The 21,689-nt window shown below is 35.6% G+C and overlaps 1 protein-coding gene across 7 annotated transcripts in view; it reads left to right on the top strand.

Moving 5' to 3' along the window:
* Nucleotides 1–21,689, top strand: part of ptprsb (protein tyrosine phosphatase receptor type Sb) — a 166,736-nt gene that overhangs the window by 91,430 nt on the left and 53,617 nt on the right. For 4 of the 7 annotated variants that reach the window (XM_058418955.1, XM_058418957.1, XM_058418954.1 and 1 more), the window contains exon 7: nucleotides 4,446–4,568. In XM_058418955.1, the coding sequence (XP_058274938.1) occupies nucleotides 4,446–4,568 (123 nt within the window). Of the gene's footprint in view, nucleotides 1–4,445; nucleotides 4,569–7,410; nucleotides 7,834–21,689 lie in introns of those variants that run through there. The other 3 variants (XM_058418961.1, XM_058418958.1, XM_058418959.1) reach the window with 2 other exon arrangements.

A 21,689-nucleotide genomic window follows, 5' to 3' on the forward strand; every position in this document is an offset into this window, starting at 1 on the left:
GGAGTGGGTTTTTAGGGCACACCTGTGCCAAACTCCATTAAACTTTGAGAACTGTTTCAAAAGTCTTGGGTGTTTAGTGTTGTAATCATGGCGCAAATGCAAAAATAAGCCACAAGATCACGTAACATGTAGGCGTGAAACAAATATCGCTGATATTTTTAAGGAGTTGGAATAAATACGTGGGACTCCTCTCGCCCTCTGGATCAGCGGACTTCAGATTGAAACACTGCATTTTTCCAGTCTGTACCTGCACTCATTGTAGCCTTAGATTCCTGGGTTCAAGGTTTGAGATGCTTTTCTGCTCACCACGCTTGTAAAGAGTTACTGTTATAAATCACTGTAGCCGTCAGGTCATCCGGAGTCTGGTCATCCTGCTCTGATCTCTCTCATCATCACAGTGTTTATAGACTGTTGTGTCTGTGTTTGAAAATCCCAGATGATCATCTGTTTCTGAAACACCCAAACAAGCCTGCCACTGACTCACCGAGATCACATTCTGATGTTTACCTCAGACAAAAAGCAGTGGAGACTTGTATCTTGATCTGTATATGCATTTTATGCATCGCATGAATAAGCAGGTGTTCCTATTAAAGTGGCCGGTGAATATAGACAGTATTTTTATGATTTATATTCCCACTATCACCAGTGGCGTTTCAGAAATACCATTTCGGACTGTGACACGAGTTACGACTTTTGGACCGAAGCGTGTCCGGCAGCAGCAGCAAAAGTCACAGTCCCTGTTGCTATAGCGATAACAGATAAAAATATGCCCAACCCAATTAGCTAGCATTATAGTGGCACCTGCATGAAAATAAAGCCCCTGATTCTCTATTGCTTTTTCTATTGCACATTCTGTGCTAAATTTATGTTTATTGCTGTGTGCCGTGGCACGACTGTAACATTTGATGATATGAAGCTTCGTGTCTGAAAGAGATGGAGAAAGAGAGAAAAGAAGAGCATTCGCTAATATATTTAATTGTGCAGTACAGACACAGTGTCTAACAAGAGAGAGCTTTAAATCGCTCCAACACAATACTTTGCTTCAAATGGCTCCAAATAAGACCATTATTCGTTGAGACCCCTGTAGTTTTATATATAACACCTATCTAGAGGTGTGACATGCATGTGTGTGTGTGTGTGTGTGAGAGAGAGAGAGAGAGAGAGAGTGTGTGTAAGAAGCTATATGCAGGAAGGTGGAGAGTACATAGTGAGTGAGAAAGAACACACACACACACACAATAAGACACACAAACACAAGCTATTACGTTGCAGGCAGTTGCTTGTTTGTTCGGATGTGCGGTACTCTCATTAGTCTGTTCCACCTGAATCTTCTGGATCAATCTGGGGTCTACTGCTGCCAGGGTGTGTGTGTGTGTGTGTGAGTGTTGTGTGTATGTTATTGTGGCTGTAAATTTGTTGCCAGGATCGTCTCTTCTCAACTACAGAGACTCTGTGAGAGACAGACCGAGGCATACGTCTGCTCTTATTATCAGCACAGTGCCTCCCAGGAGGAATAGGTCTAGTCTCTCTCTGTGTGTGTGTGTGTGTGTATGTGTGTGTGTGTGTGTGTGTGTGTGTGAATATTGGGCAGTGAAGTCAGTGCCCGGGAACACTGAACCCTTACGATGGGTAAGGTGTAGAGGAAGATGCATTGTGACAGGTTGAGGCTAAGGGAATGGCAGGTCACTATTTATTCTGCCTTCACATCTTTTATTAAATGGAAAGGTGTTTCGGGGGAAGATCAATGACTGATGTGTAGGTCAAGAACAAGGTCAGAGGAAAAAAACTGCCGAAGATTAGAGTGGTACAGTTCACCCAAGTTGGAATTGCAAAGAAGCTCCAGTTATGCATGAACGCAAGCTGTCCTGTGATACACAAGGAGCAATTAGAAATGTGGATGATTTCATGCATCTCAGAGGAAGCACATTTAGGTTATGTAGGAGCATGCATAATAACCACCATCCAATTGGGGAAAAAAAAACCCAACATTCAAATCGAGCTCCGAATTTTGGACATCCGTAATTTCTTAGTCCAAACCTGGCAACCTTAACATGATCCAGCTAATATACTGAATTCTTTCATTCATTCATGTTTAGTGCCCAGTTTATCCAGGTCAGGGTTGTGTATCCGGAGTGTATCCCAAGAGGTAAGAAGGGAATATGCTCTAAATAAAGTTTAAATGTGATGCCAGTTCATAGCAGGGCTTCATGCTGACACTTATTCATAACTAGGGGCAGTTTAGAGTTGCCATGTTTTTGAGAAATGGGAGGAAACCAATGAACCTTGAGGAGACTGTAACCAGAACCAGAGATATTCAACTATTCATCATGAACCCAGCTTCGATATATGTAACGTTCTTCTCAAATCCAGGTTATGTCAGAGGAAATTAGTTTGTCTGCATAGTCTTTCCTCTAGATGTTGTTATACTGGTTCAAGGATTTGATTCCCAGAAGGGTTTTCCGAGGTCAGACTATGATGTTGTCCAATTAGTTCTAGCTTGCTCCAGTTTATTCGCAGTTGTCTGATTAGGCTGGCTTTCAGCTTCTGTCAAGATCTGTCATGTTCTTGGACTCCAGTGCTAAATCTTGACCTGAAAACCTAAATTCAGATGGGAACTCAGAAAAATGACTGAGCTCTCCAAATATTTCCTAAACCAGCTAACATCGGTGTCAGAAGCGGATGACTCCTAAAGTAGGGAAGAAATGTTTTTTTAAAGCAAAGTGCAGAGGGGAAATATCGTGTATTAACCTCTTTAGTAAGTGTTTGGTCCTGGTCAGGGTCGTGGTGGAGCCAGAGCCTCTCCTGGGATCCCTGGGTGCAAAGACCTTTGATTGAATGCCACGCATTCATATACTTATTCACCCATAGGGAGGGTTTAGTAATATAATCCACCTTCCAGCATGTTTTAGGGAGGTAACCGGAGAACCCAGAGGAACCCACATCATACTGGGAAGCCTGGAGCTGTGAAGTAGCTTTTATCCATTGCCCTCACCCAGTGTTCCTTTTTAAATGGGAATAATACAATTTCCTTCCTCCGTTTTCTCCACAATTTGTTCACCTGCCAAATTCCACCCCCTTCCCCTCTCAGCTCAGATCTCCTCTATCAGATGACAGCTATCAAATCGGGTAGCACAGGATTCCTCTGAGACATGTGAAGCCATCCAGTGAAATGATCTTTTCAGGCTGCTGCATCACAGAGCAATAGGAAAATGCAGTCTGCCCTCTTCCGCATATATAAACACAGTCACCCACGACCGGCTAGTGTCAAAGTGATTGACAGGTGAGCGAGAGTATGCAGCCCCTCCCACTCAGAAAACACTATCAGCACTCCCAGGTCGTAGATGGCTGTGGTATTGACTGGATTCTTTTATCCTCCCCTGTTCTCCTATATATTATCAGACCAGCATGAGCATTCACTCTTCCAGACTGGTTTTATTGATTATTACTGGGTGAATACTGGTAATAAATAGGGTTAAAATATGGTAGTAAAAAAATGTGAATTTTTTTTTGTCCGTCTAAGTTGCATCTCCAGAGAAGTCTTAGCTCGGAGTGGCTAGAGTAAATCCCTGAGCTCCTGAATCAGCATAATGCTTTGTCATGGCCCCCTTTTCTGCACGCAAAGTGAGAGAATGGAAAAAAAAGGTGGAGCAAAATCTCTCGGGCGAATAAAACGATAACCTGCACTGTGCTTCAACTCGTAGTGTTTTCCACCTCACTTTGGCTAGCGTAACCCTCTCTCTCTCTCGCTCGCACTCAGATGCTGCTGGCGATCCTGCATGATGTTTTCAAAAAGCACCAAAAGATATATAAATATATATTCAGCCAAAATGAGAGAAAAGAAGCAGGGGAATGGAGTGAAGAAGTGTGATGAGGATTTTGCGATCAGTGAGGGATTTATTATGTTAATATTATTCTGAGAGACATGTAGCCAGAGGAGGAGGAGGAAGAAGAGGAGGAAGAGGAGGAAGGGGGAGGGGTGTAAATGTTAATGAAATGCAGTGTTTTTGGTTAAAATAAGGCTCTTTATGAATCATTTATTTAACACATCGAACATTTTCTACCTCTTCTCTTCTCTCTCTCTTTTTTTTTTTTCCCTCCTGCACCGCTGTCACTCTGGCTGCCTTTTTATCTGTCTTTCCCTGCCCACCCTTGTTCCGCAACTCCATCTGTTCATCTCTTCACTCCTATTAATTTGATCCCAACCATCGTTTCCTCATATGTCTTCCGCATTCTATCTCGATCTCGAATCCCCCCCCAATATCATTCCAAATCTCTCACAATCCTTCCTCCCCCACCTTGTCTCATCTTTGCTCTGTTTTTCTCCACCTTCCTGCTCATTCTTTGTCTCACTCTTCCTCCCTTCCTCCCTCAATCTTGCTCAATCAATCTCTCTCTCTCTCTCTCTCTCTCTCTCTCTCGCTCTGTCTCTTACTCTGTGTCTCCAGGTGCCTTGCAGATCGAGCGGAGCGAGGAGACAGACCAGGGGAAATACGAGTGTGTAGCATCCAACTCGCAAGGAGTACGCTACTCTGCCCCGGCTAATCTCTACGTGAGAGGTACGGATTACAGTAGGTACCCCATCGATAGGTAATCCACTTTCATACAAGGATCAGCAGGAGAGTGGTCCTTATTTCCAATTAAAAACATAATAAAAAAATATAAGGAACACAAAAGAACATTTACCATATATTATAATATAATTGTGCATTTTTCCTCCCAGAACTACAGCACTATAATATTACGTGTGTCAGAAAAAAATAAAGTAAATCAAAAACTATATATATATATATTTCTATATAAAAAGAAAGAAACCTTTGATTGAAACAAGCAAACTGATATTTAATTCTTTTAGTTATCATTTTCCAGGCTTATCGTTCATGGAGGTTGCTGTCAATTCCCCATCTGATGGTTAAATCATTAAAAGAAGCTAATTGATAAGAAATGAATTAGGTTTGTTGCCGTGTAATTGCTTCCCTAAACTCAATTAGCGATATTTGCTGTTGGGCTAAACACTCCGAGCTGTTGGAGGCGTAACGGTGCAGAAAGTGCTGGTGTTAATTTAACAGAGGGAATGAGGAGAAAGGTGAGCGTGGATGTAGCTAAGGAGAGCGTGAACATGGAAGCCCTCTGTGGTGTAAGATTAGCAGCGCTCATGTTTCTACACACAACAGCAGCCCAACATGCTAAATGTACACCGGCACAGACGTGAGTTTCATTTAAACCTGCTTCAAACTGGACTTGGATTCATCTTCGTCCGTAAATCCAATCTAGATGACTGTACAGGTGACGTATTCGAGGGCTTTCTACCCAAGTGGTGCAAATACAGGAGTATAGTGTGATGTAGTAAATTGTCTAAATTGATTATTTGTGATGTAATATCAGAAATTCTGCCCCGGATTTTGAAATATAAAATACCTTTCTTTGTTAACTTTTCTACTGTTCTACTTTTATTTAGTCTGAAACAGTGTCCCCCTTCATTTCGTTGGATAAATCAGATCATCTCCATCTTCTGTCACTTATTAATCTTTAGTTTATGTAAGTAATATAATATTTCAGATGAAGAATTTACTTAATTTTACACATATTATAATCGCATTGCAAGTCATAATGTGAAGCTGTGAAGCATTTAAATATTTAAATAACCATAAAATTAAAGTTTTTTTTAAATAAATAAATAAATAAATTGTAAAGTTTTTTAAATAAATAAATAAATAAATAAATAAATAATATTTTGATGGTGACCTTAAAGTTTTGAGCGTGAACAGAGATGGCACAATACTATGTTTTTTTTGTTGTTTTTTTTTTTTATCCAAAAGCGTTACCACCAAATATTTATTTCTTTAAAAACTATCAAGCTTACAAGTTTTTGTTTTTATAAATACAGGGGAAAATGATGCAGCTAAAAACATACCCTGAGATTATCAGAGACTTGCTTGTAGTTCATCAGTGTAAAGCAAAACAACACACAATAATCATTTACTTTGTAAATTCTAAACGACAAATGGATATAATGAATAAAGTATAAATAGAATAAATCCAAGCATATAAAAACACTAGTTGAAACTGAGAGGCTGAGAGCACCTCCTACATATTGCCTTGTTGAATAGTTCACCATTAAGCCAAGTGGCTGCTGCTGTCATCAGGATACTCGCTCTAAGCTCTAGCGCTACAAGCATTTCTCTGATATTTCTCACTATATATTTTAGTACACAGATAAAATTCTTTTTTTTCCCCTGATATCCGAGCCACTATTTTTCCCCTGGTATTGATCCTGGGCTATCAGATTGGTGCCATTTCTCTTCGTGATGTAAACTCACGCTCTCTTACGCAAGTGTTTGGTTCACTTTGATATATATTTTTTTCCCTTTGCCTTTACGTTATTTATATTCCTTCATTTTACCTCCACCACTTAACCTGGACCCCTGTTACATTTGTGCTCTGCTGTTTGCAACCATTTCGGTGACTATCTCTCTCTCTCTTTCTTACTCTCTCTCTCTTTTTCACTCTCTCTTAATCTCTCTCTCCATCCTTTTCTCTCTCTCTCTCTCTCTTAATCTCTCTCTTTTTTTACTCTCTCTCTCTCTCTCTCTCTCTCTGTCCCTTTCTCTCTCTGCCTTTCTCTCTCTCTTTCTTACTCTCTCTCTTTTTTACTCTTTCACTCTTGCTATGTCACTCTATCTCTTTATCTCTCTTTTTCTTAGTCTCTCTCTCTCTCTCTCTCTCTCTCTCTCTCTCTCTCTCTCTCACCCTTTATATCTATTTTTCTTATCCTTTCTCTCACTCCCTTTCTCTCTCTCTCTTTCTTACTCTCTCTCTCTGTCTCTCTCACTCCCTCTTTCTTACTCTCTCTCTCACTCCCTTTATCTCTCTTTTTCTTATTCTCTCTCTCTTTCTTACTCTCTCTCTCTCCCTTTCTCTTTTTACACCCCCCTCTTTTTCTCCCCCATCACATTCTCTCTCTCTCTCTCTCCCCCGAATTGCTCTATCAGTGAAAACAGAATGTATGATGTATGTATGATGTATGAATCAGGGGCAGTATTTTGCACCACTTCTGTAGAACGACCCATTTAATTCCATATCATTAGGTAAAAATCTGATTTTAAAAAGAGTACCTTATCTGCATCTTTACACAGAAGAAGTGAAACATAATGTTCCATGTAAAGCTGAAGCAATCTGATGTTTTGCATGATTAATATTAACCATGATAACTAATACTCTAATAACTTGCAGGTCTTGGTGTTTTTCTTTTTTTTTTTCCCCTCTTTTTTGGGGGGTATTTTTTTTCCCTCCTTCCTTTGTTCCTAACTAATCATAACGACTGACCTGTTTTGGATTTCATTTATGTTAAGCATGAATATAATAAATATTATTGTGTAATAAATGTGCCTTAAAATGTCGCTAAACAGTACAGTTCTCTGCATTGGGACTTGGTGTGTCTTTGGTTTGCTTTTTCTATTTTCTTTTTACATTTTCTTAATTTCTTGTCAGAGCAGAACAAGGCGTTAAAAGCCAGGGCTGTGTTTGGATTGATATTTTCAATATCACTGCCACAAAAAAATTAAAAAATTAAAAAAAAGTTTAACCAAATAAGTTCTGGTTGTTACTGGGTTTAGATGTAATGATGAAATGCTTTTAAATAATAACGAAGAGAATGCAGAGAGCCCCAGGTAAGCAGTGGGATGGTTGGAGGAGGAACGGGAATGTGGCAGGTTGAAAGTCAAATTTGCGGTGGCCTTTTTTACTCTCTTTCTGTGTTTCCTGGTTTTCTTCTCGGCTCCTCATGTCATTGTGTTCTGCATCAACCCCCCTTACACCCCTCAGAGCTGCGAGAAGGTTGGTGTGTTTTTGGTTCTTTTCTCTTCTTTTTTGGCTTTTTACGTTCACATTCGGACAAAATAAAAAAATAAAAAAAAAAAACAAGACCGAATATTAACCTCTTAGCTTATTCTGCCAGATCATGTGTCTCAAATACAAATACGAACGAAGCTAATAAATGATAGCCACCGCCATTTCTAAAACGGTGATGTTAATCTCTTGCATTGCATTGTGGGATATTTTTTTTCATGTTTGCAAAAGCCCTTCCTATCAGAAGACCTCCTCTTCCCATTCTCTCTCTCTCTCTTTCTCTCTCTTTTCTCTCTCTTGCTGCACGCATTGCCATGGAAACCCAGCAATTGGAAAATATTCTGAAGTTTGTGCATGACGGGAGAATGTGCGAATGCTTGCATGCCCGAACAGAAAACGCTTATTGACGAGTCTTTTGAGTGTCATCTCCTTGCTTCACGCTGTCCGTGACATGTCTCTGCCCTCCCGTAATGGCTTGTTATTTTCGGAGCTCGTGTCGTGTCTCGTCCGCTTTCGTGCAAAACTTAACTGTTTTCTGGTCGGTTTTTATCGTTGGGCTTGCTTGTCTATGTGTGTGTGTGTGTGGGTGTGTGTGTGTGTTGCTTGCCATTTTGCGTGTCGTCGTTGTTTATGAGTGTATGCGTACATGGCTTACTAATCACTAACACTCAGGTGTCTGGTACCTGTATCGAACCATATAAGCGGATTTGCTCTGCCAGTCAAGAGAAATCCCATATGGACTGAAAATACATGTGGCTCGTGAATATAAGTGTTATTATTGCAAGTACTGCGCTTTAACCTTCAGTTTGCCTCAGCCGATTCTATTCATTTTAGTCTAACATCGATGGCAAAATGCCTACTATATCTTCATCTGTTGGGGATACTATACTACTAAAATATTCATAAACATACAAACACCTTCAACATGCCTGGGATGTAGAGAGAGAGACTGTTGAAATGTGTCATGAGACTAAAGCCTGCTGTTCTGTAACACTTCTCTCAGATTAAAAAGTCTAGTATATATTGTCTATAAGTGAACACTACATGATGTAAGAATGATGAGAACTTTCACTCTCTCTGGTAGACTGAGTGCACACATTCACGTGGAATTCAAGGCTGTGTCCCAAACCTGCAAAATGCACACTGAGTAGTAGTATGCCTAAATAGCAGGGACGTGTCATTTAATACAGTAATATGAGGTTTAGGTAACAGCCCAAATATTTTCAACTTGGGGAATTTTTAGTAGTATAGATCTGAGAATAAAATAAGGTCGGTGTGACTGTATGAGTTACTGAGTAGCATGTGAAAGAGAAAACAATACTATATCTACAAACTAGCTGAAATATGCAGCAAAAAGTGTTATATTGTGTTATAACCCTTTATGGTACAGTGGATTTAGTGTGGTGTAGTATATTGGGGGCTGTTAGCAGAGAACAGTTAGCTTATCTACAGTGTAGGGAGCAGTTAGCTAAACCACAGTGTAAAGAGCAGTTAGCTAAACTACAGTGTATAGGGCAGTTAGCTATGCTACAGTGTGGAGAACAGCTAGCTAAACCACAGTGTAGAGAACAGTTAGCTAAGCTACAGTGTAAAGATTAGCATAGATACAGTGTAGAGAACAGTTTGCTAAAATAAAGGGTATAGAGCAGCAAGCCAAACCACAGTGTAGAGATAGGCTAGCTAAATTACAGTGTAGAGAACAGCTAACTAAGCTACAGTGTAGAGAGCAGCTAGCTAAACGAACATGAAGAACCACAGTGTAGGAAATAAGCTAGGTAAAATACAGTGTGGAAAACAAGCTAGGTAAAATACAGTGTAGAAAACAAGCTAGGTAAAATACAGTGTAGAAAACAAGCTAGATAAAATACAGTGTAGAAAACAAGCTAGGTAAAATACAGTGTAGAAAACAAGCTAGGTAAAATACAATGTAGAAAACAAGCTAGGTAAAATACAGTGTAGAAAACAAGCTAGGTAAAATACAGTGTAGAAAACAAGCTAGGTAAAATACAGTGTAGAAAACAAGCTAGGTAAAATACAATGTAGAAAACAAGCTAGGTAAAATACAGTGTAGAAAACAAGCTAGGTAAAATACAGTGTAGAAAACAAGCTAGGTAAAATACAATGTAGAAAACAAGCTAGGTAAAATACAGTGTAGAAAACAAGCTAGGTAAAATACAGTGTAGAAAACAAGCTAGGTAAAATACAATGTAGAAAACAAGCTAGGTAAAATACAGTGTAGAAAACAAGCTAGGTAAAATACAATAAATAAGCTAGGTAAAATACAATGTAGAAAACAAGCTAGGTAAAATACAATAAATAAGCTAGGTAAAATACAATGTAGAAAACAAGCTAGGTAAAATACAATAAATAAGCTAGGTAAAATACAATGTAGAAAACAAGCTAGGTAAAATACAGTGTAGAAAACAAGCTAGGTAAAATACAGTGTAGAAAGCAAGCTAGGTAAAATACAATGTAGAAAACAAGCTAGGTAAAATACAGTGTAGAAAACAAGCTAGGTAAAATACAATGTAGAAAACAAGCTAGGTAAAATACAGTGTAGAAAACAAGCTAGGTAAAATACAATAAATAAGCTAGGTAAAATACAATGTAGAAAACAAGCTAGGTAAAATACAATAAATAAGCTAGGTAAAATACAATGTAGAAAACAAGCTAGGTAAAATACAATAAATAAGCTAGGTAAAATACAATGTAGAAAACAAGCTAGGTAAAATACAGTGTAGAAAACAAGCTAGGTAAAATACAGTGTAGAAAGCAAGCTAGGTAAAATACAATAAATAAGCTAGGTAAAATACAATGTAGAAAACAAGCTAGGTAAAATACAGTGTAGAAAACAAGCTAGGTAAAATACAGTGTAGAAAACAAGCTAGGTAAAATACAATGTAGAAAACAAGCTAGGTAAAATACAGTGTAGAAAACAAGCTAGGTAAAATACAGTGTAGAAAACAAGCTAGGTAAAATACAGTGTAGAAAACAAGCTAGGTAAAATACAATGTAGAAAACAAGCTAGGTAAAATACAGTGTAGAAAACAAGCTAGGTAAAATACAGTGTAGAAAACAAGCTAGGTAAAATACAATGTAGAAAACAAGCTAGGTAAAATACAGTGTAGAAAACAAGCTAGGTAAAATACAATGTAGAAAACAAGCTGGGTAAAATACAGTGTAGAAAACAAGCTAGGTAAAATACAATAAATAAGCTAGGTAAAATACATTGTAGAAAACAAGCTAGGTAAAATACAGTGTAGAAAACAAGCTAGGTAAACCACAGTGTAGAAAACAAGCTAGGTAAAATACAATGTAGAAAACAAGCTAGGTAAAATACAGTGTAGAAAACAAGCTAGGTAAAATACAATAAATAAGCTAGGTAAAATACAATGTAGAAAACAAGCTAGGTAAAATACAATAAATAAGCTAGGTAAAATACAATGTAGAAAACAAGCTAGGTAAAATACAATAAATAAGCTAGGTAAAATACAATGTAGAAAACAAGCTAGGTAAAATACAGTGTAGAAAACAAGCTAGGTAAAATACAGTGTAGAAAGCAAGCTAGGTAAAATACAATAAATAAGCTAGGTAAAAATACAATGTAGAAAACAAGCTAGGTAAAATACAGTGTAGAAAACAAGCTAGGTAAAATACAGTGTAGAAAACAAGCTAGGTAAAATACAATGTAGATATCAAGCTAGGTAAAATAGTATGTTGAAAACAAGCTAGGTTAAATACAGTGTTGATAACAAGCTTGGTAAAATACAGTGTAGAAAACAAGCTAGGTAAAATACAATGTAGAAAACAAGCTAGGTAAAATACAGTGTAGAAAACAAGCTAGGTAAAATACAGTGTAGAAAACAAGCTAGGTAAAATACAATGTAGAAAACAAGCTAGGTAAAATACAGTGTAGAAAACAAGCTAGGTAAACCACAGTGTAGAAAACAAGCTAGGTAAAATACAATGTAGAAAACAAGCTGGGTAAAATACAGTGTAGAAAACAAGCTAGGTAAAATACAATAAATAAGCTAGGTAAAATACATTGTAGAAAACAAGCTAGGTAAAATACAGTGTAGAAAACAAGCTAGGTAAACCACAGTGTAGAAAACAAGCTAGGTAAAATACAATGTAGAAAACAAGCTAGGTAAAATACAGTGTAGAAAACAAGCTAGGTAAAATACAATAAATAAGCTAGGTAAAATACAATGTAGAAAACAAGCTAGGTAAAATACAATAAATAAGCTAGGTAAAATACAATGTAGAAAACAAGCTAGGTAAAATACAATAAATAAGCTAGGTAAAATACAATGTAGAAAACAAGCTAGGTAAAATACAGTGTAGAAAACAAGCTAGGTAAAATACAGTGTAGAAAACAAGCTAGGTAAAATACAATGTAGAAAACAAGCTAGGTAAAATACAGTGTAGAAAACAAGCTAGGTAAAATACAGTGTAGAAAACAAGCTAGGTAAAATACAATGTAGAAAACAAGCTAGGTAAAATACAGTGTAGAAAACAAGCTAGGTAAAATACAGTGTAGAAAACAAGCTAGGTAAAATACAGTGTAGAAAACAAGCTAGGTAAACCACAGTGTAGAAAACAAGCTAGGTAAAATACAATGTAGAAAACAAGCTGGGTAAAATACAGTGTAGAAAACAAGCTAGGTAAAATACAATAAATAAGCTAGGTAAAATACATTGTAGAAAACAAGCTAGGTAAAATACAGTGTAGAAAACAAGCTAGGTAAAATACAGTGTAGAAAGCAAGCTAGGTAAAATACAATAAATAAGCTAGGTAAAATACAATGTAGAAAACAAGCTAGGTAAAATACAGTGTAGAAAACAAGCTAGGTAAAATACAGTGTAGAAAACAAGCTAAGTAAAATACAGTGTAGAAAACAAGCTAGGTAAAATACAGTGTAGAAAACAAGCTAGGTAAAATACAGTGTAGAAAACAAGCTAGGTAAAATACAATGTAGAAAACAAGCTAGGTAAAATACAGTGTAGAAAACAAGCTAGGTAAAATACAGTGTAGAAAACAAGCTAGGTAAAATACAGTGTAGAAAACAAGCTAGGTAAACTACAGTGTAGAAAACAAGCTAGGTAAAATACAGTGTAGAAAACAAGCTAGGTAAAATACAGTGTAGAAAACAAGCTAGGTAAAATACAATGTAGAAAACAAGCTAGGTAAAATACAGTGTAGAAAACAAGCTAGGTAAAATACAGTGTAGAAAACAAGCTAGGTAAACCACAGTGTAGAAAACAAGCTAGGTAAAATACAATGTAGAAAACAAGCTAGGTAAAATACAATGTAGAAAACAAGCTAGGTAAAATACAGTGTAGAAAACAAGCTAGGTAAACCACAGTGTAGAAAACAAGCTAGGTAAAATACAATGTAGAAAACAAGCTAGGTAAAATACAATGTAGAAAACAAGCTAGGTAAAATACAGTGTAGAAAACAAGCTAGGTAAAATACAGTGTAGAAAACAAGCTAGGTAAAATACAATGTAGAAAACAAGCTAAGTAAAATAGAGTGTAGAAAACAAGCTAGGTAAAATACAATGTAGAAAACAAGCTAAGTAAAATACAGTGTAGAAAACAAGCTAGGTAAAATACAATGTAGAAAACAAGCTAGGTAAAAATACAGTGTAGAAAACAAGCTAGGTAAAATACAGTGTAGAAAACAAGCTAGGTAAAATACAATGTAGAAAACAAGCTAAGTAAAATAGAGTGTAGAAAACAAGCTAGGTAAAATACAATGTAGAAAACAAGCTAAGTAAAATAGAGTGTAGAAAACAAGCTAGGTAAAATACAATGTAGAAAACAAGCTAGGTAAAATACAATAAATAAGCTAGGTAAAATACAATGTAGAAAACAAGCTAGGTAAAATACAATGTAGAAAACAAGCTAGGTAAAATACAGTGTAGAAAACAAGCTAGGTAAAATACAATGTAGAAAACAAGCTAGGTAAAATAAAGTGTAGAAAACAAGCTAGGTAAAATACAATGTAGAAAACAAGCTAGGTAAAATACAATGTAGAAAACAAGCTAGGTAAAATACAGTGTAGAAAACAAGCTAAGTAAAATACAGTGTAGAAAACAAGCTAGGTAAAATACAATGTAGAAAACAAGCTAGGTAAAATACAGTGTAGAAAACAAGCTAGGTAAAATACAATAAATAAGCTAGGTAAAATACAATGTAGAAAACAAGCTAGGTAAAATACAGTGTAGAAAACAAGCTAAGTAAAATACAGTGTAGAAAACAAGCTAGGTAAAATACAATGTAGAAAACAAGCTAGGTAAAATACAGTGTAGAAAACAAGCTAGGTAAAATACAATGTAGAAAACAAGCTAAGTAAAATAGAGTGTAGAAAACAAGCTAGGTAAAATACAATGTAGAAAACAAGCTAAGTAAAATAGAGTGTAGAAAACAAGCTAGGTAAAATACAATGTAGAAAACAAGCTAAGTAAAATACAGTGTAGAAAACAAGCTAGGTAAAATACAATGTAGAAAACAAGCTAGGTAAAATACAATAAATAAGCTAGGTAAAATACAATGTAGAAAACAAGCTAGGTAAAATACAATAAATAAGCTAGGTAAAATACAATGTAGAAAACAAGCTAGGTAAAATACAATGTAGAAAACAAGCTAGGTAAAATACAATGTAGAAAACAAGCTAGGTAAAATACAATAAATAAGCTAGGTAAAATACAATGTAGAAAACAAGCTAGGTAAAATACAATGTAGAAAACAAGCTAGGTAAAATACAGTGTAGAAAACAAGCTAGGTAAAATACAATGTAGAAAACAAGCTAGGTAAAATACAGTGTAGAAAACAAGCTAGGTAAAATACAGTGTAGAAAACAAGCTAGGTAAAATACAATGTAGAAAACAAGCTAGGTAAAATACAGTGTAGAAAACAAGCTAGGTAAAATACAGTGTAGAAAACAAGCTAGGTAAAATACAATGTAGAAAACAAGCTAGGTAAAATACAGTGTAGAAAACAAGCTAGGTAAAATACAGTGTAGAAAACAAGCTAGGTAAAATACAGTGTAGAAAACAAGCTAAGTAAAATACAGTGTAGAAAACAAGCTAGGTAAAATACAATGTAGAAAACAAGCTAGGTAAAATACAGTGTAGAAAACAAGCTAGGTAAAATACAATAAATAAGCTAGGTAAAATACAATGTAGAAAACAAGCTAGGTAAAATACAGTGTAGAAAACAAGCTAAGTAAACCACAGTGTAGAAAACAAGCTAGGTAAAATACAATGTAGAAAACAAGCTAGGTAAAATACAGTGTAGAAAACAAGCTAGGTAAAATACAATAAATAAGCTAGGTAAAATACAATGTAGAAAACAAGCTAGGTAAAATACAGTGTAGAAAACAAGCTAGGTAAAATACAGTGTAGAAAGCAAGCTAGGTAAAATACAATAAATAAGCTAGGTAAAATACAATGTAGAAAACAAGCTAGGTAAAATACAGTGTAGAAAACAAGCTAGGTAAAATACAGTGTAGAAAACAAGCTAAGTAAAATACAGTGTAGAAAACAAGCTAGGTAAAATACAGTGTAGAAAACAAGCTAGGTAAAATACAGTGTAGAAAACAAGCTAGGTAAAATACAATGTAGAAAACAAGCTAGGTAAAATACAGTGTAGAAAACAAGCTAGGTAAAATACAGTGTAGAAAACAAGCTAGGTAAAATACAGTGTAGAAAACAAGCTAGGTAAACTACAGTGTAGAAAACAAGCTAGGTAAAATACAGTGTAGAAAACAAGCTAGGTAAAATACAATGTAGAAAACAAGCTAGGTAAAATACAGTGTAGAAAACAAGCTAGGTAAAATACAGTGTAGAAAACAAGCTAGGTAAAATACAGTGTAGAAAACAAGCTAGGTAAACCACAGTGTAGAAAACAAGCTAGGTAAAATACAATGTAGAAAACAAGCTAGGTAAAATACAATGTAGAAAACAAGCTAGGTAAAATACAGTGTAGAAAACAAGCTAGGTAAAATACAGTGTAGAAAACAAGCTAGGTAAAATACAATGTAGAAAACAAGCTAGGTAAAATACAGTGTAGAAAACAAGCTAGGTAAACCACAGTGTAGAAAACAAGCTAGGTAAAATACAATGTAGAAAACAAGCTGGGTAAAATACAGTGTAGAAAACAAGCTAGGTAAAATACAATAAATAAGCTAGGTAAAATACATTGTAGAAAACAAGCTAGGTAAAATACAGTGTAGAAAACAAGCTAGGTAAAATACAGTGTAGAAAGCAAGCTAGGTAAAATACAATAAATAAGCTAGGTAAAATACAATGTAGAAAACAAGCTAGGTAAAATACAGTGTAGAAAACAAGCTAGGTAAAATACAGTGTAGAAAACAAGCTAAGTAAAATACAGTGTAGAAAACAAGCTAGGTAAAATACAGTGTAGAAAACAAGCTAGGTAAAATACAGTGTAGAAAACAAGCTAGGTAAAATACAATGTAGAAAACAAGCTAGGTAAAATACAGTGTAGAAAACAAGCTAGGTAAAATACAGTGTAGAAAACAAGCTAGGTAAAATACAGTGTAGAAAACAAGCTAGGTAAACTACAGTGTAGAAAACAAGCTAGGTAAAATACAGTGTAGAAAACAAGCTAGGTAAAATACAATGTAGAAAACAAGCTAGGTAAAATACAGTGTAGAAAACAAGCTAGGTAAAATACAGTGTAGAAAACAAGCTAGGTAAAATACAGTGTAGAAAACAAGCTAGGTAAACCACAGTGTAGAAAACAAGCTAGGTAAAATACAATGTAGAAAACAAGCTAGGTAAAATACAATGTAGAAAACAAGCTAGGTAAAATACAGTGTAGAAAACAAGCTAGGTAAAATACAGTGTAGAAAACAAGCTAGGTAAAATACAATGTAGAAAACAAGCTAAGTAAAATAGAGTGTAGAAAACAAGCTAGGTAAAATACAATGTAGAAAACAAGCTAAGTAAAATACAGTGTAGAAAACAAGCTAGGTAAAATACAATGTAGAAAACAAGCTAGGTAAAATACAGTGTAGAAAACAAGCTAGGTAAAATACAGTGTAGAAAACAAGCTAGGTAAAATACAATGTAGAAAACAAGCTAAGTAAAATAGAGTGTAGAAAACAAGCTAGGTAAAATACAATGTAGAAAACAAGCTAAGTAAAATAGAGTGTAGAAAACAAGCTAGGTAAAATACAATGTAGAAAACAAGCTAGGTAAAATACAATAAATAAGCTAGGTAAAATACAATGTAGAAAACAAGCTAGGTAAAATACAATGTAGAAAACAAGCTAGGTAAAATACAGTGTAGAAAACAAGCTAGGTAAAATACAATGTAGAAAACAAGCTAGGTAAAATAAAGTGTAGAAAACAAGCTAGGTAAAATACAATGTAGAAAACAAGCTAGGTAAAATACAATGTAGAAAACAAGCTAGGTAAAATACAGTGTAGAAAACAAGCTAAGTAAAATACAGTGTAGAAAACAAGCTAGGTAAAATACAATGTAGAAAACAAGCTAGGTAAAATACAGTGTAGAAAACAAGCTAGGTAAAATACAATAAATAAGCTAGGTAAAATACAATGTAGAAAACAAGCTAGGTAAAATACAGTGTAGAAAACAAGCTAAGTAAAATACAGTGTAGAAAACAAGCTAGGTAAAATACAATGTAGAAAACAAGCTAGGTAAAATACAGTGTAGAAAACAAGCTAGGTAAAATACAATGTAGAAAACAAGCTAAGTAAAATAGAGTGTAGAAAACAAGCTAGGTAAAATACAATGTAGAAAACAAGCTAAGTAAAATAGAGTGTAGAAAACAAGCTAGGTAAAATACAATGTAGAAAACAAGCTAAGTAAAATACAGTGTAGAAAACAAGCTAGGTAAAATACAGTGTAGAAAACAAGCTAAGTAAAATACAGTGTAGAAAACAAGCTAGGTAAAATACAATGTAGAAAACAAGCTAGGTAAAATACAATAAATAAGCTAGGTAAAATACAATGTAGAAAACAAGCTAGGTAAAATACAATAAATAAGCTAGGTAAAATACAATGTAGAAAACAAGCTAGGTAAAATACAATAAATAAGCTAGGTAAAATACAATGTAGAAAACAAGCTAGGTAAAATACAATGTAGAAAACAAGCTAGGTAAAATACAATAAATAAGCTAGGTAAAATACAATGTAGAAAACAAGCTAGGTAAAATACAATGTAGAAAACAAGCTAGGTAAAATACAGTGTAGAAAACAAGCTAGGTAAAATACAATGTAGAAAACAAGCTAGGTAAAATAAAGTGTAGAAAACAAGCTAGGTAAAATACAATGTAGAAAACAAGCTAGGTAAAATACAATGTAGAAAACAAGCTAGGTAAAATACAGTGTAGAAAACAAGCTAAGTAAAATACAGTGTAGAAAACAAGCTAGGTAAAATACAATGTAGAAAACAAGCTAGGTAAAATACAGTGTAGAAAACAAGCTAGGTAAAATACAATAAATAAGCTAGGTAAAATACAATGTAGAAAACAAGCTAGGTAAAATACAGTGTAGAAAACAAGCTAAGTAAAATACAGTGTAGAAAACAAGCTAGGTAAAATACAATGTAGAAAACAAGCTAGGTAAAATACAGTGTAGAAAACAAGCTAGGTAAAATACAGTGTAGAAAACAAGCTAGGTAAAATACAGTGTAGAAAATAAGATAGCTAAATTACATATATATATATATATATATATATATATATATATATATATATATATATGTATATATATATATATATATATATATATATATATATATATATATAAAATATAAAGCAGCACTTAGCTAAACCACAGTGTAGCACTTCTCAAACACTGCAGCTGGATAAAAGCAGTGATGAAGTGTATTAGCATATAGTATTATGGTAATATAGTGTAGCTATAGTGTGTATAATAATATGTTCTAGATAGGAATAAGAAATTCAGCTCAAGGCACAGGTGAGATGAATTTAGGTCCTGATCTCTAGCTAAATTCCTTGTTTTTCACAATATTTCTTCAAGCAAAGCATTTTTAATGGATTCATTCTAGCACAGATTTTTATAAAGAAGTCCAAACCTCCACAGCACACCAGGTTACAGCGCACGAGCGACTCTTATCTAACCGCTACGGTGGTCGACAAAGCCCGTAATCTCCACCCGGCTAATCTGCCGTGTAGATCTCCTCATGCTGAAAGCGCTCTGCCAGATTATGCTAACGCGAGCCTGTAGGTGTGACAGTGGCAAGGAATATTCAGAACCCTGTCATCAGCGCCAGCGATCGGCGCTTAAAAAGTTCTCACCTTCAGCACGGTTATGAAATCGGATTACTACGCATTCAGCAGGGATTAAGATATCAATAGGGATTAAGCAGTGATAAAATACAATTATAACCTCTGATAAAAACTTCAAGCCTAATTAGAATACCCATATTTTCTTCAGGGCGTCTTTGCTAGCCGTTCTCTCGTCGCGATGTGATGTATTTATTATTTATAACGTGGTTCTGGTTCTGAAGGTTTTTTTTTTTTATTTATGTGGAGTGTGCTCAGACATGCTCATTGTTCCTCAGTTCGATTTTTCTTAGAAAGGAACCGGGTTTTAAGTTTTAGTTTCCTGCAGGCATCACGCCATTAAAATGTAGGAGATTTCTGTTGAGTTCTCCCTGCTCCGGAAAGCAGCACGATCCCTGTGGCCAGGCGAATCACAGTTTATATTAATAAGCTCCTAATATTTTATAGTTCCTATAGTAACGACTCATACACCGGGACTATTAGGGCTAAACCTATTAGAAAGGTGCAGATTATTAGAACAAGTGCAGATGTATGAAGACTGGCGTGGCTTTTATTTATTTTTTTATTTTTATTTTTTTAATAGAGAATAAAGAGAGGAACGACTTCTTTAGTTACGGTTCCTGATCACAGGATGTTCTAGAATATTCCATTAAAACCATAAATGGATAAAAAGTATTATAATATATATTACATAATAATACTAATAGGAGTAGTCCGCTTTGTGTTATGAGACGTCACAACACGCCTTTTGTGATTTCTTTTCCTATAACACCACGCCATTTTTTATTCCTTACTTAAGTCACTCCAGCTCTCTGGTTGCATTGAAGCATTAATGTGTATAGAGTGATATGTGAAAGCAGACCCAGCCATCACTCCAGGTGTGCTTATCATTCTATAGGGAGCATAAAGTGTATTTTTTTTTAAAAAAACTATTACGCATGCTGTGTGTCTGTCTGCTTTTAGTCAGATGAAAGCATGTCGTTAGATCGCCGGCCTTTTTAAAGCTAGGTTTTCAACGGCTCGAGCTAACCTCATTCTCATACACAGCTGGAATTTGCCGGAGGTCCTGCTATTTATCTGCCAATCATTCCAATAATGTGCACTTCAGGTAATGCTGAGACAATAATTGGTATTGAGGTGAATATTATTATTAATATTATGCAGTGCTGGTACAAATGATGTCAAGGAACAGTGTTAAATAGGTTATACAATACTTTTTAAGAGGTAAAAATAAAAGGAAATAGTACTAGGCATTTTTTTCTTTTTCAATATAGTTGAATAGTTGTTAGAAGATACTGTAAAATTCCATAATATTAAGTTTCCCCATTTTTAAAAAAAAACAAAAAAAAAAAACAAATTTCAACACTCCCCATCCTCATACTGATCTCAGATCTTTGTCAAGAAGACATCTTTCTGATGATTTCAGGATATGACAGGCCATAGCAGAGATTCCGGAGCCATTTGGATGCGGCACAGACAGTCTCCTGCCGTTTCCTCCAGCTGTCTAGAAAATGGCCGCCCTTTGGCCTTAACCCCGGCTTCTTGTTTGAAAGCTAATGCTTTATTGCTGCACTTATAGAGGCTGTAAAAATATTATAAGCCAATTGCCAGCGTGGACCTCGACGAGAGAAAGCATGAGAATATAGTTTTAATGCGTCTGATTTACAAGGCCAGATCCCATTCAGCTAAATAAAATGGTGGACAGCAGGGCTATTAGCACTTTAACGTTAAAAAAAAACACTGCTTCGGATGTTTTCCTAATAGCAAAGCCGATATTTGTCATGTCTAGACAGCCGGCTAGTCCAAACCCATGTTTATTATAAACAGTTTAAAAGAGCCATTTGAATCAGATCTGCTAAATACAAGTATGGATGGGTTTTTTTTTTTTTTCTTCTTCTTGTGTTTATACATCAGTGTGCAATGAAGATATGGTAATCATGCCATTAGCCTATATTGAAAAACAGTTATTTGGAATGTTTTCTCTGTGCTTGCTGCATTTGCGAGACTGAATTGGAAAGAGTCTGGATTGAATGCTGCATGCTGTGAATGTTGCTTGCTTTTGGCGCAGTGCTGTGAGCTCTGTCTAAATATGCCTCCGCTGATGATTCATAGCTGTGCATGCACTCCTTATTCTTTACCAACACCCGTCTTTAATCAAGGCAATGACTGTTTTAGGCTTAACGTTCGTTTTTATGTCGTAATTCGTTGTCCAATTCTGGGTATCCTCCGGCGCATGCAAAACCCTGTGGTGTATGAAAACTGAAATGTATTTATGATTGTGAGCGTTTGAATAATCTGTGAGCTGTAGCATTCATAACGAGACACGGTTCACCCAGCCGGCCGGAACGCTCCACAGCTGACGGTCGCATCTACATTCACATCCCCACCAGCGTAGCTACCTCATGAGCGCCATCCGTAGACGACGTTCCCTCTTTTGTTCCCCCCCCCAAATCTCTAATCTCCATAAAGCTGGTGACCTGATTACCTAGCAAGGATAGCCTGAGCTTGAATAGCTTAACCTGAAGCGGATGTATTTGTG

The sequence above is a fragment of the Hemibagrus wyckioides genome, linkage group LG20, assembly GCF_019097595.1.
Source record: "Hemibagrus wyckioides isolate EC202008001 linkage group LG20, SWU_Hwy_1.0, whole genome shotgun sequence".
Classification (NCBI taxonomy): domain Eukaryota; kingdom Metazoa; phylum Chordata; class Actinopteri; order Siluriformes; family Bagridae; genus Hemibagrus; species Hemibagrus wyckioides.